This window comes from Pelophylax lessonae (assembly GCF_965119305.1).
Source record: "Pelophylax lessonae genome assembly, chromosome: 3".
Lineage (NCBI taxonomy): Eukaryota > Metazoa > Chordata > Amphibia > Anura > Ranidae > Pelophylax > Pelophylax lessonae.
The window spans coordinates 370,115,315-370,130,892 of NC_138770.1; the positions used below are offsets into that span (position 1 = coordinate 370,115,315).

The following is a 15,578-nucleotide window of genomic DNA, read 5'->3' on the forward strand; positions in this document are numbered from 1 at the left end:
AGCAAGGCAAGTCAGGAGTGGAACTGTTAGTGATGTTTGGACTGGAGTGGATTGAAGGGTCCATCTGGCGTTGAGAGAGACTGTCATTGTGACTCAGGAGGGGGCATGTCATGTTGGTGAGTTGTCATCATCATCTGTGCTGCTGCACACTGCTGTCACCCTGAGAGTCAATTTAATGTGTGTATGTTCATGTTTGTAGCCTAAATACTGAAATTTGCACTTAAAACTGTAATTTTGTAACTTTTGGAAATGCCAGTAAAAACTTGGCTGTGCCAGTAAATTTTGGGTGCAGAGTCAGTAAATTTCAATCTGGTAGGTTGGCAACACTGAGACCAATCCTATCTGGTATACAAAGTTTGACTTGTTTAGAGTAAACTCATGGATGATTTTTTGCGCCCCCATGTGGAGAGTTTACCTTTGTATTTGAAGGACACAATCCACTTATTAACAATTCTTGACAATTTACATGTAAGTGAGGAAAGTATCTTTGCCTCGATTGACATTGAGATAGTTAATTCTAATATATCAACTATTGTTTTTGTAATTGTACCATTACTGTTTTTAGATGGATTTTAATCTATCATCAAAGTTTTTATGAAAGCATATTCTCAGTCCTGAAAAAGCAGGATTACCACAACACATATAGACTTCACACAATACACTGTGTTGAGATACTTTTTGCTTTCAAATGCATTTTGATTGCAGTTAACAAGAAGACACTGTAGATATGTTTATTTGGATTTTAAAATTATGTATACACAAAAAAAGTGCATTTTTAAACTGTTAACATTTGTATACAGTCAGTATTTTCCTGTTGTACTAGTCCCTTGTATATTATGCTTCTTCACAATTATTCACTTAGTTTACTTTTCAAAGTTTGCATTATGCATTTAGCATTATGCAAAGTTCGCATTTAGCATTATAGATGAGGTAAAACAGTGTTCACTTGGAAAGTCTAATCATGTGCGTGAAAAATGTAAAGAACATCGTTTTTGATTGCACCTCATTAACAAAGCTAAGTAAACATTCACTTTGCTAAGGGAATATGATCTACTCCTGTAGTAAAATTATTTATTTTTGAAATGCAATTTACAAATATGACATTTATACTGAATATTAGTAAATTGCACCTGTTGACATGAGCTCCAAAAGGAATACACACCCTTCATATGTCAAATGCAATGCAAAAATGAAAATAAAAAAATATTTAATTTGCATTACATCAGTATACTACAATGCGTATGAACCTACATTGTTTTCTTGCATTCTCTGCATCCTAGAAAATATCATGTGAGGTAACTTGCTGTTTTCTCATTTCCCTCAGATTTCAGCTCTTTCAGATCCAACTTCACCTGCTGATCAGCAACTGTTCTGTAGTGGGCAGCAAACAGGACACAACCACAGGAGAAAGAGCAAGCACAGAGTCCCATCTCCACCATGTCCTCCTCATGAAGCTCGGGCATACCAGCTCTACACACTGTACAGGGGAAAGGATGGCAAAGTTATGCAAGTAATGTCATATAGTCAAGGATACTACATGTACAAGATTAATAAATCACATTAAAACAAAAAATTCAGCCCAGGGCGCAGTAAAAAGGAGATTATTTTTCATGTCGTTTCCTCATATAGTTTTTGAGGCAGCGATGAAAATTCTTCATATACTGTAAAATAAATTCATCTTTTTTGTTTGCTCTGTCAGGTGACACATAGAGCAATAGTAATGTCCAAAGTGCAGTAAAGTCTTGTTCACATAAGTGTACTACAATGTACACATGTGTGAGGAGAGGAGGATACATCCTTCCCATTCAGCTCTGGCTCAGCAGGGGATCCGTGTGCTGATCCCCTGCTGAACGGAGTTTAATAGCTATGTTGAAGAGCCTTTAGGCCACGTTCACATGGGCATATGTACACCTGTGTGAGGACTTTGGCTTCTGCGTGCAGGCAATCCTATTCCTGTCAACTGGGACGCAGCATCTATGTCCTAATTTGACACCCGTGTGGGTCCCTAAATGTACACTGTGTTCAGGGACCCAGGCGGATGTCAAATTAGCAGCAGTGGCTATGTCTGTGTAGCCACTGCATCCCAGTTGACATGAATGGGACTGCCTGCACACGGATGCACAGAACACCTGTGCATTCTGTGCAGGAAAAACACAGCTCTAACACGGTTGTGTACTTAAGTACGCTCATGTAAACGAGGCCTAACTTTGATAACAAAGCTATATAACAGAGAACATACAAAGAGCCTGCTAGAAAGAACACATGTGCTCCTAATCTGAAATCATCTGGTAAGAATGTGTTAAAATATTTGATTGTATGTTCTCTGTAGGCTCCCATCAATGGTTGTCGCTGTGAGCCACTCATAAGTAAGCTGGAGAACCAACTGGAAGCCACCAAGGAGGAAATAAAAGCGGAGATTGGCACTGTGCAAGATCAAATGAATGCAAAACTTGGGCAGATGGACAGTAAAACCCAGCACCAGGTGTGATGCTCTGCACTGCTAATGTACCCAATTCTAAGGTTTTAAAAAACATTTGTAAAACCTAGTTGGCTTGTAATGATAAGTATTTGGTATTGAATGTGTTAGCAGTTTTTAAATACTGAAATAGTATAGCATATGCCAAGTCTGAGCAAAATCCTCTAGTACAGAATATCTCACTCCCTTTGTTATTGATTTGTGTGCAGCTGCGGGTCTTGGACAAATTAATGATGGAGCGGATGTCTGCAGAGAGGGCGGAATGTATCTGCCGCCTCCAGCAGTCTGAAGTGCAGAAAAATGAAGCTGAGAAACGCCAGGTATAAAAGTCTTAACTATTTGACTTTTTTTAGTTATAGTGCCATAAAAAGTTTAAGTAGATGCCAATTACAAACAAAAGTGCCATGATTTATTCACAAGTATATATTTATTCTTACCTAAAACTACATGATCTGGGGGCCTTTATGCCTCCCGTGTGCAGTATTGGGTGTCTGAGCTGGAGGCTTTTTAGGACTCTGTCTCTTTTCCCACCCTAGAGCCATCAATACGGGAAAAACTTGACTCTATTTCACTGGAGGAAGTTCAGGAAGCCATAGAGCGGTTGCAGGGTGGGAAGACTCCTACGGCTGATGGTTTATCCCCCGATTTTTATTCTCTGCATGCTGAACTTTTGGCCCCCAGGCTTACAGACCTGTTTTCTCAATATCTCTCATTGGACTCTCTCCCTGATTCTATGGCAGAGGCAATTATTGTGTTGGTGCCCAAACCTGGGTAAGACCCTCAGGAGTGTACCTCCTGTGGATGCAAGGATACTCGCAAAAACTTTAGCTACTCGACTCTCTACGGTGTTGGATGACCTGATTCAAGTCGATCAAATGGGATAAAATGATTCAAAGGGATCAAATGGGTTTTATGGCTGGGAAGGGCACCAATATCAATATTGGACGCTTTTTTCTAAATCTGTCTGTGCCTCATGACAATATGTTTACAAGAGTCATTGCTTCACTTGATGCTGAGGAGGCATTTCATTCAGTAGAGTGGGCCTACCTGAGATTTGGTTTTGGGCCTGTCTTTCTGCAGTGGCTTCAGCTTCTTTATAAATCCCCTCGGGCTCAAGTGCATACCAATTTCCAGCTGTCAAACTCGTTTTGGTTACAGAGGGGTATTCATAAACACTGCCCACTTTCTCCTAGTTTGTTTGCCTTAGCTCTGGAGCCCTTGGGGGTCCTAAATGACAATCTGCTTTGGGTTTGAGGTCTTCATATTAATTGGGCAGCTTAAAGAGAAATTGTCTTTCTATGCTGATGATGCCCTGCTATACTTGCAAGTGGGCCCCTCCTTGTCAGCAGCCTTGGAACTGTTTGACACCTTTGGTACATGCTCGGGAATCCGTATCAATCGGTCTAAATCCCTTCTTTTTCCCTTAGACTCCGGGACTCGACAGTTGGCCTGTTCCTCTCCCTTTTGCTGGGTGGATGAATTCAGATACTTAGTTGCAGGTGACTCAAGGTCTTTCAGCTTTTTCTGGTAAAAATTTGCTCCCTTCACTTTATCTTCTCTGGGAAAGGTGTGCCTCTTGTTCTACTTTCCCTCTTAATCTATTGGGGTGTATTCATCTCCTTAAGATGATGATCTTTCCAAAATGCACAAATGTTTTTCGGAACTGCCCGATTTTGGATTTTCGGGAGATTGACCATTGTATTATTTGGTTTATATGGTATGGATCTCTTTCCAGATTGGCGAAATCTACTTTGCAGCTTCTGGTGCATTGTGGAGTATAGCTCTGACGAACTTTCTGGTATACTATTGGGTAGCCATTCTAGTAAATACCCATTGGGGGTTTCTTGTATTCCGATCCTGGCGTGTCTATAGGCTGCCTTTTTGGGCTCAGAATTGTGTAACTTGGTGTATAGAGGCCCTAGGACCTATGCTGTGCTTCCTGCCCCTACAAAAAAAATTCTAATTCTGAACCACACTTAGGGTATAGGGGGTGGCTAGGCGTAGGTTCTTTCCTGTGAATCACTGGTCCCTTGTGCACCCCATCTGGTGTAATACTAACCTCCAACACTCCGTACTGTACCAGACCCTCAGTTATGGGCCAGACATAGGATCAAGACTCTATAACATGCCACCTGGTTCTTGCTTGACCTTTTCCTCAACTTGTGCAGAAATTTCATCTACCTGGCTGGATGCTTTTTGAGTACTTTCTGTTATGTCATGCTGCCAGATCCCAGTTTCCTCAGATGCCAGTCCTTCAAATTGACCCTATTGAACAATTGGTTACCCAGTCAGATTTATGCAAGTAACTTTCTGCTCTCTGGGCTGCTCTTTTGTACATTTATTCCCCTAAGGTGGAGCGCTTATGGGATCTCTGGAAGGTGGCTATTCCTGCTCTAGAGCAAGAGGATTGTTTGTAAGCTTGCCCTAAATTGTTTATTTCTCCAGACACAAGCTGATAGACAGACAGAATTTCTCCATAGGGTCTATTACACCCCAGTACGCCTTCATACGATTTTTCCTGGGCATACCCCTATCTGCACGGGCCGTTCTCTTTGTCAGGGCACTTATATGCACATGTTTTGGGAATGTCCTGTAAATCATATATTTTTGGTAGAGGTCTTTTGATCTAATTTATGCTCGTGTTTAGACATGCCTTCCAGGGACCCCTGAGCTAGCTGTTCTGGGCATTCCTGATGATAACCAAGGCCACACCATGCTAAATTGTTGATATTCTACTTGCTGTACTACGTTAAAAAGGAAAGTTTGTACAAGTGGGCCTCGTCCTTGCCCTCCATTTGTATCATCCTAGGGGGCTATGAATGACGCTTCCTTACCATTGTGCGAGTTAACATACCTTAACCGTGGCTGTTCCTGGAAATATGACAAGGTCTGGCTCCCTTGGACTGACCAACAGCCTTGAGCTTTCTTTTCCGTTTTTTCTTTCCCCTTTTCCCCTCCTGGCTTAATTTTTATTCTTGTGACATGTTTGGGGTTATTGACCTCTTTCCTCAGGGACTTTACACCACTAAGTTGCTGGGGGATTTTTAACTTCCACTGAGGTTGTACTGCCATGCTTGGATGTGCTGTTAGACTTTGTACGGTTTTACTTATGTACCATTTATTTGCTGATTTGTACCATGTAAACTTATTGTTGTTTTCTGTTGCTATGTTTAATACCTTTCTGTAATCCTTTTTTACTTAAAAAATCCTGCTTGGTAAAAAACAAAAAAACAAAAAAAAAAAACACATTGTATTAATTGTACTTTGGCACTCCAGCTGTGGTGAAACAGCCAATCCCATCATGCCTTTGCCTATGGGAGTCATACCTTGGGCTGTCAACCTTGCAATACCTCATAGGATTTGTAGCTTCACTACAGCTGGAGTGCCGAGGTTGCCTATTCCTAGTATAACGCTTGCAATATGTTGCAGTGCTACCTTGTATGGGGTTCAGTAATTGCTGCAAGGTTCCTTGAACTGGTTTGGAAGAGGCAGGTCTGTAAATTTGGAGAATTTGAGTAAATTATCTTATTCCATCCTAGTATACCATAGATAAACCAGGACAGCATTTCACTCCATAAGGAAGTAATGGGGAGCTCACCCACTTTGTACTAAATACATAGTTACATAGTTTGTGAGGTTGAAAAAAGACATCAGTCCATCCAGTTCAACCTATGATGTGTGTGTGTGTGTTTGCTGTTAACCGTACAGTGTATACCCCTGTATGTTGTGGTCTTTAAGGTGCCCATCTAATAGTTTTTTGAAACTATCGATGCTCCCTGCTAATACGACTGTTTGCGGAAGAGAATTCCACATCCTTACTGCTCTGACAGTGAAGAACCCCTTACGTATTTTAAGGTTAAACCGTCTTTCCTCTAGTTTTAGTGAGTGGCCACGTGTCTTATTGTATTCCCTTTCTCTGAATAGTTTGTTCCGTATGCTAGGGTCACCAGTACAGTATTTGTACATGGATATCATATCCCCCCTCAATCGTCTCTTCTCCAGAGAGAATAAGTTCAGTGCTTGTAGTCTTTCCTCATAGCTGATGTCCTCCATTCCCTTAATTATCTTTGTTGCCCTTCTCTGGACTCTCTCCAGTTACAGCACATCCTTCCTGAGGACCGGTGCCCAGAACTGGACAGCATACTCCAGATGTGGCCGGACCAGAATCTTGTAGAGTGGGAGAATAATCTCTTTATTTCTGGAGTGAATCCCCTAACGCTCATTGACAGACGTAGTCCTCGGTGATTCAACACCCTCGGGTTATGCTGCCCTCTACAGGAGTAGGACTAGACAGGAAAGAAAATGTTCTGGCCACACCCTAGGGGCAGTCCCAGAGGGTATATCCTCTCACTTCCTGCTACAGAAAATCAGTTTTTTTCTGTCTAGTTAGGAGTAAGGACCTAGACACCTTGCTGGGATCTTCGGTCCTGGCAGGATTTTTTTCTTAGAAAAGATTTTTTTAGACCGCTTTTTTTCTCCAGTGTTCCTGTGAGATCTTCAAGCAAGAAAGCTGAACTGGGCGACGGGCTGGATGTTGAGATCCAGTGGTCACCCCAGTTCAGCCTACGAGCATGTGCAGGCCATAGCTCCGTGCTGGGTCGGCCGCGACATAGTCCCACTGGACGGGGACTGACCCTGCGAGTTAAACTTCTCGCTGAAACGCCAAAGACCATGAGTCACGGCGTCCGTATTGGTCGACAGCCCTCCTACCTCGGTGGAGAGGGGTACTGTCAGGAGTTGGTGCCCGCCTGGTTCCGGTATGGTGAGTAGTATGTTCCCCCTTTCCCCCTGACGGGTCTTGTGGTGAACGCGGGCCCCTCTCTGTAATGGTAAGGATGGGTTCCCCTCTATCCTATAACATGTCACAGATCCCCCTAATTGAGTGTGATTTTTGTGTACAAGAAGCCAGGAGGCTTGATTTGGGAGCTGACAATCTAATTGTAAAACTGTGAAAATGATTGTAGTCAGTGGCAGTACTAGAACTTTACTGTGATAGTATAAGGTATCCTACCTGTCAGTAGCCACAGGGCGATGTCTATACATGTATACTGCATTCCAGATCATTCCTCCAGCTAAGCAGATGCCTCCCGACGGCCACGGACCGCATACGGCCCGCCAGGGTCCGGTACCGCCGACCACGCTGACCACCATGAGGGTGAAGGGTTGTGAGGCCGAGATCCTTCTGCAGACATGCCGCTATTATGTGCAGGCCGCCGCCATTGTCTGGTAGATCGCACGAGGCCGCCATTTTGGTGTAGCCTCGTGTCTCCAGCATGGGGGCGGCCATGTTTGAGGTGACTCAAACACCTCATGGAGCCAGGGGGAGGCGCCGGCAGGCGTGTTAAGGGGCGGAGCCGCCTCCTTTACCCAGGAAATAGGGCCAAAGACTTCCTGTCTGTAACAAGACAAGCACTGAGCAAGCTGATGAAAACTTCTGTGCATCAGGGATGAGCCTTGGGGTCTCTCTCTCTCTCTCTGTGGGGTCCAAAAAGGCAGGTAACACTGAGGGGCGCTGTTGCGACTGGGGGACACAAAAAAAAAAAAAAAGTTTTTTACTATGTCATTTTTTGTCGCTGGCAAGTGTCTTGTATAATCATTGACCCTGCCGCATAGGTATCCCCACCTGATCCCCTCAAGGTGGCCGCAGGACCCTCCAGTACCCCACTTATTTTTAATGCATTATCGGCAGTTTTGGAGTCTTTGGTATCCCGGGTGGAGGTGGCCTGTCAGGGACGGGGGTCAAGAAGCGACCCCCGCCTACCCCTATTGTTTATCAGATACTTCAGATACGGATTCGGAGCTGGTCAATGCAGTTGCAGGTCCCTCCTAGGGGGCTGTTGTCTCAGGTAATATCTCCTCAGCAGTGAGGAGCACGTTTCTGCCTCTGCCATAGCACAAGAGTGGTGGATGCACTAGTTGTGTCCGTCCGGGAAACCTTTAGTCTTGAGGTTACACCGGCAGAGGTAGCTGAGACTGAGATTCCTTTTTGGTACTTGTTAGCCTACCAAAAGGGTGAAGGATTTTCCTTTACCCAAATGGGGTCGTTTTGAAACGAACCCCTGTTATTTCCAAACGCATGGCTAGGTGCTATCCGTTTGAGGAATTCCTCTTTATAGGATAGACGGTACCACCTGCTGTCTTGCCACAGACTGTTAGGATAAAAGGACCTCCTAACTAACGAGGACCTTCCTTTTCTGCTCATAAAGAGTTGTTCGTTCCGCGAGGGCGGGCGATAAGGCGAAACCCTCCAAAGCCCCTTTAGAGGGGTTTCAAAGGGCGCTGGTCGGCTAAACAAAAAGTCCGGCTCAGCCAAGCCTGAAGATACAGCCTGATGCGCCCCTACCCATCTCTGGGGTGGGGGGGGATGTCTTCACCGGCTTCTGGAGGACACAGGATCGAGTTTCGATCACTTCCACCGGTGCGATTCTTCCCTTCTAACATTGAACGGTTTCAGGGGTTCTATTCAAACCTATTCACAATGCCCAGGAAAGAGGGCAAGGTGCGTCCAAATCTGGACTTGGGAAGAAATAGAGTCCATCCGTACAGTGGTGGCCTCCCTGCATCAGGGGGATTTCCTGGCGTCCATAGACATTTAGGAGGCCTATCTTTATATCCCCATCATCGCAGGACATCAGCGTTTTTTCGCTTTCCCAAAGATCATCCCTGGTTCCCACCAGGAGACTGAACTATCTGGGCCTAAGGTTGGATACATCCTGGGCAAGAGAGTTTCTCCTTGCGGAGAAACTCCAGAAGGTTCAGTCAACGATTCGGATGTTGCTGTCCGTCAATTGGCTGGGACTGATGGTGGCCTTCTTAGAGGCAGTACCGTATACCCAGTCTCATACCCGAATTCTCCTGAAGGAGATTCTTTTTTAATGGAATCAGAATTCTGATTCCCTGGACAATCGGATCCGGTTGAGCGAGCGGACCAGGAAGTCTCCGATGCTCAACCAGGGGGAAGTCATTTCTTCCGATAGTATCCAGATTACCAATAAGGGTATCGGAACTGAGAGCGATCAGATTTTGTCTGATTTACTGGATCGAGCAGCTCTAGAGCAGCCCGATTCGGATCCAATCGCATATGGCCTCTTCATCCAGAGGTTTTTCATTAGCTGTCCCTTCATTGGGACATCCCGGATGTGGATCTGTTGGCACCTTGGCTTAACAGGAAGGTGCAGAGGTTTGTAGCTCGCGCCGCGATCCTCTAGCGGACGCAGCAGAAACGCTGATCGCCCCGTGGGGGCAGTATCAGCTACGGCATACCTTCCATCCTCTCAAGTTGCTGCAGGAACTTCTTCGCAGGATAGAGGTGGAGGGAATTCCAGTTATTCTGGAAATTCCGGACTGACCTCATCGAGCCTGGTACGCCGACTTGGTGAGGCTAGTCGCGGACGCTCCTTGGAGACTTCCTCTCAGGGAGGATTTGCGGTCTCAGGGACCGATCTTCCATCTTGCTTTACAGTCGCTGGCTTAATGGCCTGGCCATTGAGACCCAGGTACTGAAGGACAAGGGAGTGTCAGCTTCAGTTATTCCTACCTCCAGTTAAAGCAAGGAAAGCGACTTCCAGCACATGGAAGTCTTATATTGCATGGTGTGAATCTATTGGATTTCCCCCACATACCTATTCGGTGACCCGAATTTTGGTCTGTCTGCAACAAGGGGTTGAGCAGAAACTATCCTTGAGCACGATCAAGGGTCAGGTTTTCGGCGTTAGCAATCTTCTTTCAAGAAACCTTTGGCTAATCATTCCTTGGTGCGGAATTTCATCCAGGGGGTGCGACATCTGGCTCCGCCAGTGCGCGCACCCTTACCGCCTGGGATCTTAATTTAGTGTGGTCGGTTCTTCAGAAACTTCTCTTTGAAGATATTAGGGAGATTCCCTTGCTTACATTATCCCAGAAGGTGGCCTTCTTGGTGGCCATTACTTCTGTACGCAGGGTGTCAGAACTGGCCGCATTATCCTGTCGTTCCCCAGATCTGGTGGTTCATAGGGATAAGGTGGTTCTTCTTCCGAATCCATCCTTCCTTCCTAAAGTGGTTTTCGTAAGACGGACTCACTTTTTGTGATCACGGATAGCCCTTGAAGGGGGTTGCCTGTGTCTGCCGCGACCTACATGGATCAGTCAGACGGTGGTACAGGCTTATTCTATTAAGGGTCGGAATCCTCCGTTCCCTGTTAGGGCGCACTTCACTCGAGCGCTCAGTACTTCCTGGGCCTATCGCCATCAGGCGTCAGTGGTCCAGGTATGTAAGGCGGCCACCTGGTCGTCGGTACATACCTTTACAAAATTTTATAAGATTGATGTGATGGCATCGGCGGATGCCTCATTTGGCCACAAGGTTTTGCAGGCCGCAATTTGAGGAGACCGGTGGTCTACCTCGGGGGTTTTTTTCTGTTGAAAAATTTTTGTTGAGTCTCATCATTGAGGATGAGCATTGTAAACTTCTAGTTGGCACCGGTTGGGCCTTCTAGATTAGATTTGATTTCCATTTTCCCACCCCTCATTTGTGGTACTGCTTTGGGACGTCCCGAGGGTGTTGAATCACTGAGGACTACGTCTGTCAATGAGCGATAGAGAAAAATTGATTTTTGTAAAATCTTACCGTAAAATCCTTTTCTCTTAGCTCATTGACAGACGTAGTACCCGCCCCTCTGTTTTTGAGTTGGGTTGGGTTAAATTCTCTAAACACTGCTTTGTGACATAACTGATTTTCTGTAGCAGGAAGTGAGAGGATATACCCTCGGGGACTGCCCCTAGGGTGTGGCCAGAACGTTTTCTTTCCTGTCTAGTCCTACTCCTGTAGAGGGCAGCATAACCTGAGGGTGTTGAATCACCGAGGACTACGTCTGTCAATGAGCTAAGAGAAAAGGATTTTACGGTAAGATTTTACAAAAATCCATTTTTTTTATACATCCCAGTATTCTGTTGGCTTTGCTTGCAGCGGCTTGGCATTGCATGCCACTGCCAAGCCTGTTGTTTACCAGTATCCCCAGGTCCTTTTCCATCCTAGACTCACCCAGAGGTTCCCCCCCCCAGGGAGTAGCTTGCTTTCGTGTTTCTGGCACCCAAGTGCATTACTTTACATTTTTCAACATTAAACCTTATCTGCCATGTAGTTGCCCACCCCCACCCCATTATTTTGTTCAGGTCCGCTTGTAAGGTTTCCACATCCTGCATAGAAGATATTGGCATGCTTAGTTTAGTATCATCCGCAAATACTGAGATTGTGCTAGATATCCCCCTCCTCTAGATCATTTATGAATAAATTAAACAGGATTGGCCCCAGGACAGAACCTTCCACACCCGCCCAATCCGAGTACTCCTCATTAATCACCACCCTTTGCACTCTCCCCTGGAGCAAGTTCTCTATCCAGGTACTGACCCTATGGTCCATACCTACCTCCCTTAGTTTGTACAGTAAGCGTTTGTGGGGAATGGTGTCAAAGGCCTTTGCAAAGTCCAGCTACACAGCATCCACAGGCTTACCTTTATCTAGGTGGCAGCTCACTTCATCATAGTAGGTTAATAGATTGGTTTGGCAAGAACAATTTTTCATGAATCCATGCTGATTACTACTAATACTACCATTTTCATTACTAAAGTCTTGTATGTGGTCCCTTAACACCCCCTCCAAAATCTTGCAGACTACTGATGTTAGGCTGACTGGCCTATAGTTACCCGAGATATATCTCGGCCCTTTTTTAAATATTGGTACCACGTTGGCTTTTTGCCAATCAGCTGGCACCAAACTCGTCTGTAGACTATCCTTAAAGATCAAGAATAATGTTCTGGCAATCGCCTGGCTGAGCTCTTTAAGAACCCTCGGGTGTAAGCCAATCCGGTACCGGTGATTTATTTATGTTAAGTTTCTCTAGTTTAGTTCGAAGTCTATTTTCTGTTAGCCATGGCGGTACTTCCTGAGGTGTATTATTTAGTTTGGCCTTGCAAGCTGGGTTAGTCTAGCCCCCCGATTCTTTTGTGAAGACTGAAGAGAAGAAATTATTTAACACTTCCGCCTTTTCTCTGTCCTCTGTGGCCAAGTTTCCTTTGTCTTCTTTTATGGGGCCAATGTGTTCTGGCCTCGCTTTCTTACTGTTTATATACTTAAAGAATTTCTTGGGGTTCTTTTTACTCTCTTCCGCTATAGGTCTCTTGTGTTCTATTTTAGCCGCCTTGATTTCGTCTTTACATTTCTTATTACACTCTTTGTAATGCTTGAATGCTGCCAATGGCCCCTCAGTCTTGTATTTTTTGAAGGCCTTTTCTTTAGCATTAATATGCATTTTTATGTTGGAGTTTAGCCACCCAGGGTTTAGTTTTGCTCTTTTAAATGTATTTCCCTTTGGAATGCACTGGCCAATCCCTTTGTTTAGTATGCTCTTGACTTGAAGCACTCCAATTTTTCCTCTGTGTTCTTTGTTCCCATGGTTCTATCCCTTTTGATATTTTCTAGCAGAGAGCGCAGTTTTGGGAAATTGTCTCTTTTGAAATTCAGTGTCCTTATATTACCCTTGTGTTTCCTATTACTATGATTAATACTGAAACTAATTGACCTATGGTCACTGTTTCCTAAGTTGCCCCATATTTCTATATCCGTGAGCAGGTCTGTATTGTTGGTAAACAGTAGGTCAAGTTCCGCATTTTCTTGTCGGTGCATTCACCATCTGACCCATAAAATTGTCCTGCAAAACATTTAGGAACTTCCGAGCCTTGGCAGAATGCGCAGTTCCTTCTGCCCAGTCTATATCTGGATAATTAAAATCCCCCATACCCAACTTGGGTTTAGGAGCTCTGAACACGGTACTGCTAATGTCCCCATTTGTGCCCTCTGAATCTTGCTCCCCACTGACTAATTCTACATCTGTACCCTCCCCCCATCACCTAGTTTAAAAGCCCCTCTAACTTTATGGCCATCCTCTCACCCAGTACGGCTGCACCCTCCCCATTTAGGTGCAATCTGTCCCTACCAAAGAGCCGGTGGCCGACTGAGAAGTCGGCCCAGTTCTCCAGGAACCCGAAACCCTCCTTACTACACCAGCTCCCCAGCCACTTGTTAACTTCCCTAATCTCCCGCTGCCTCTCTGGTGTGGCTCGAGGTACAGGTAGTATTTTGAAAATACTGCCTTGGATGTCCTAGTCCTCAACTTAGCTCCTAAGTCCCTGAAATCGTTTAGGACTCTCCATCTTCCTCTGCCTATGACATTGGTACCCACGTGTACCATGACAGCTGGGTCTTCCCCAGCCCCACCCAGTAATCTGTCCACCCGATCCACGATGTGCCGAACCCGAGCGCCCGGTAAACAACAGACTGTTCGGCGCTCACGGCCTTTGTGACAGATTGCACTGTCTGTCCTTCTAATGATTGAGTCCCCTACCACCAGCACCTGTCTTTCCTTTCCCTTTCTCCCGGCCTCAATGGAGGAGTTCTTCCCCTGGCAGCTAGGGGCATCACTCTGCTCCAGCAATGCTGGTCCCTGACTGGTTTCCCCAACATCACGCAACAGGGCGTATTTATTGAGGTGTTCCAGCCCAGGATTGGCCTCCTTGCCTTGTTCCCTTCTACCCCTCCTGTCAGCCATCTACTCTGCTCTGATGCCTGCACCTCCATTACTCCGCCTACCTCTGTGCAGGCCCCTGCCTGCACCTGACGGGTACGATCCCAGCTCTCCTTCGGTATGGGCATTCGTCTCAGTGTTGCCAGCTGCTTCCCTAGATTCAGGACCTGAGCTTCCAGGGAAGCAATGTGCTTACATTTTGTGCATTTGTATTCGTCCTCGATCTCATGATCGAGGAACGAATACATATCACAAGATGTACACCGAATCGCATCTCCACACCCGCCGGGCATTGTACCCACTAATCTAATCTAATGGGGATTCAGTAATTTAAGTCTGTCCTGTGTGACTGTTTTCTAGCTTCCTAACTCTACTTTCTCTATCGCTCATTGACAGATGTAGTCCTCGGTGATTCAACACCCTCGGGTTATGCTGCCCTCTACAGGAGTAGGACTAGACAGGAAAGAAAACGTTCTGGCCACACCCTAGGGGCAGTCCCAGAGGGTATATCCTCTCACTTCCTGCTCTAGCAAATCAGTTTTTTTCTGTCTAGTTAGGAGTAAGGACCTAGATACCTTGCTGGGATCTTCGGTCCTGGCAGGATTTTTTTCTTAGAAAAGATTTTTTAGACAGCTTTTTTTTTTCTCCAGTGTTCCTGTTAGATCTTCAAGCAAGAAAGCTGAACTGGGTGACGGGCTGGATGTTGAGATCCAGTGGTCACCCCAGTTCAGCCTACGAGCACGTGCAGGCCATAGCTCCGCGCTGGGTCGGCCGCGACATAGTCCCACTGGACGGGGACTGACCCTGCGAGTTAAACGTCTCGCTGAAACGCCAAAGACCATGAGTCACGGCATCCGTATTGGTCGACAGCCCTCCTACCTCGGTGGAGAGGGGTACTGTCAGGAGTTGGCGCCCGCCTGGTTCCGGTATGGTGAGTAGTATGTTCCCCCTTTCCCCCTGACGGGTCTTGTGGTGAACGCGGGCCCCTCTCTGTAATGGTAAGGATGGGTTCCCCTCTATCCTATAACATGTCACAGATCCCCCTAATTGAGTGTGATTTTTGTGTACAATAAGCCAGGAGGCTTGGTTTGGGAGTTGACAATCTAATTGTAAAAATGTGAAAATGATTGTAGTCAGTGGCAGTACTAGAACTTTACTGTGATAGTATAAGGTATCCTACCTGTCAGAAGCCACAGGGCGATGTATATACATGTATACTGCATTCCAGATCATTCCTCCAGCTAAGCAGATGCCTCCCGACGGCTACGGACCGCATACGGCCCGCCAGGGTCCGGTACCGCCGACCACGCTGACCACCATGAGGGTGAAGGGTTGTGAGGCCGAGATCCTTCTGCAGACATGCCGCTATCTGTGCAGGCCGCCGCCATTGTCTGGTAGATCGCACGAGGCCGCCATTTTGGTGTAGCCTCGTGTCTCCAGCATGGGGGCGGCCATGTTTGAGGTGACTCAAACACCTCATGGAGCCAGGGGGAGGCGCCGGCAGGCGTGTTAAGGGGCGAAGCCGCCTCCTTTACCCAGGAAAT

General features: G+C 46.0%; 1 protein-coding gene across 1 annotated transcript in view; it reads left to right on the forward strand.

Annotated features, from left to right (window-relative positions):
• Window positions 1-15,578, forward strand: part of ANKRD6 (ankyrin repeat domain 6) — a 133,540-nt gene that overhangs the window by 76,847 nt on the left and 41,115 nt on the right. Inside the window, exons 11-13 of the mRNA XM_082249432.1 lie at window positions 1,325-1,510; window positions 2,330-2,482; window positions 2,686-2,796. Of these exons, the coding sequence (XP_082105558.1) occupies window positions 1,325-1,510; window positions 2,330-2,482; window positions 2,686-2,796 (450 nt within the window). The remainder of the gene's footprint in view (window positions 1-1,324; window positions 1,511-2,329; window positions 2,483-2,685; window positions 2,797-15,578) is intronic.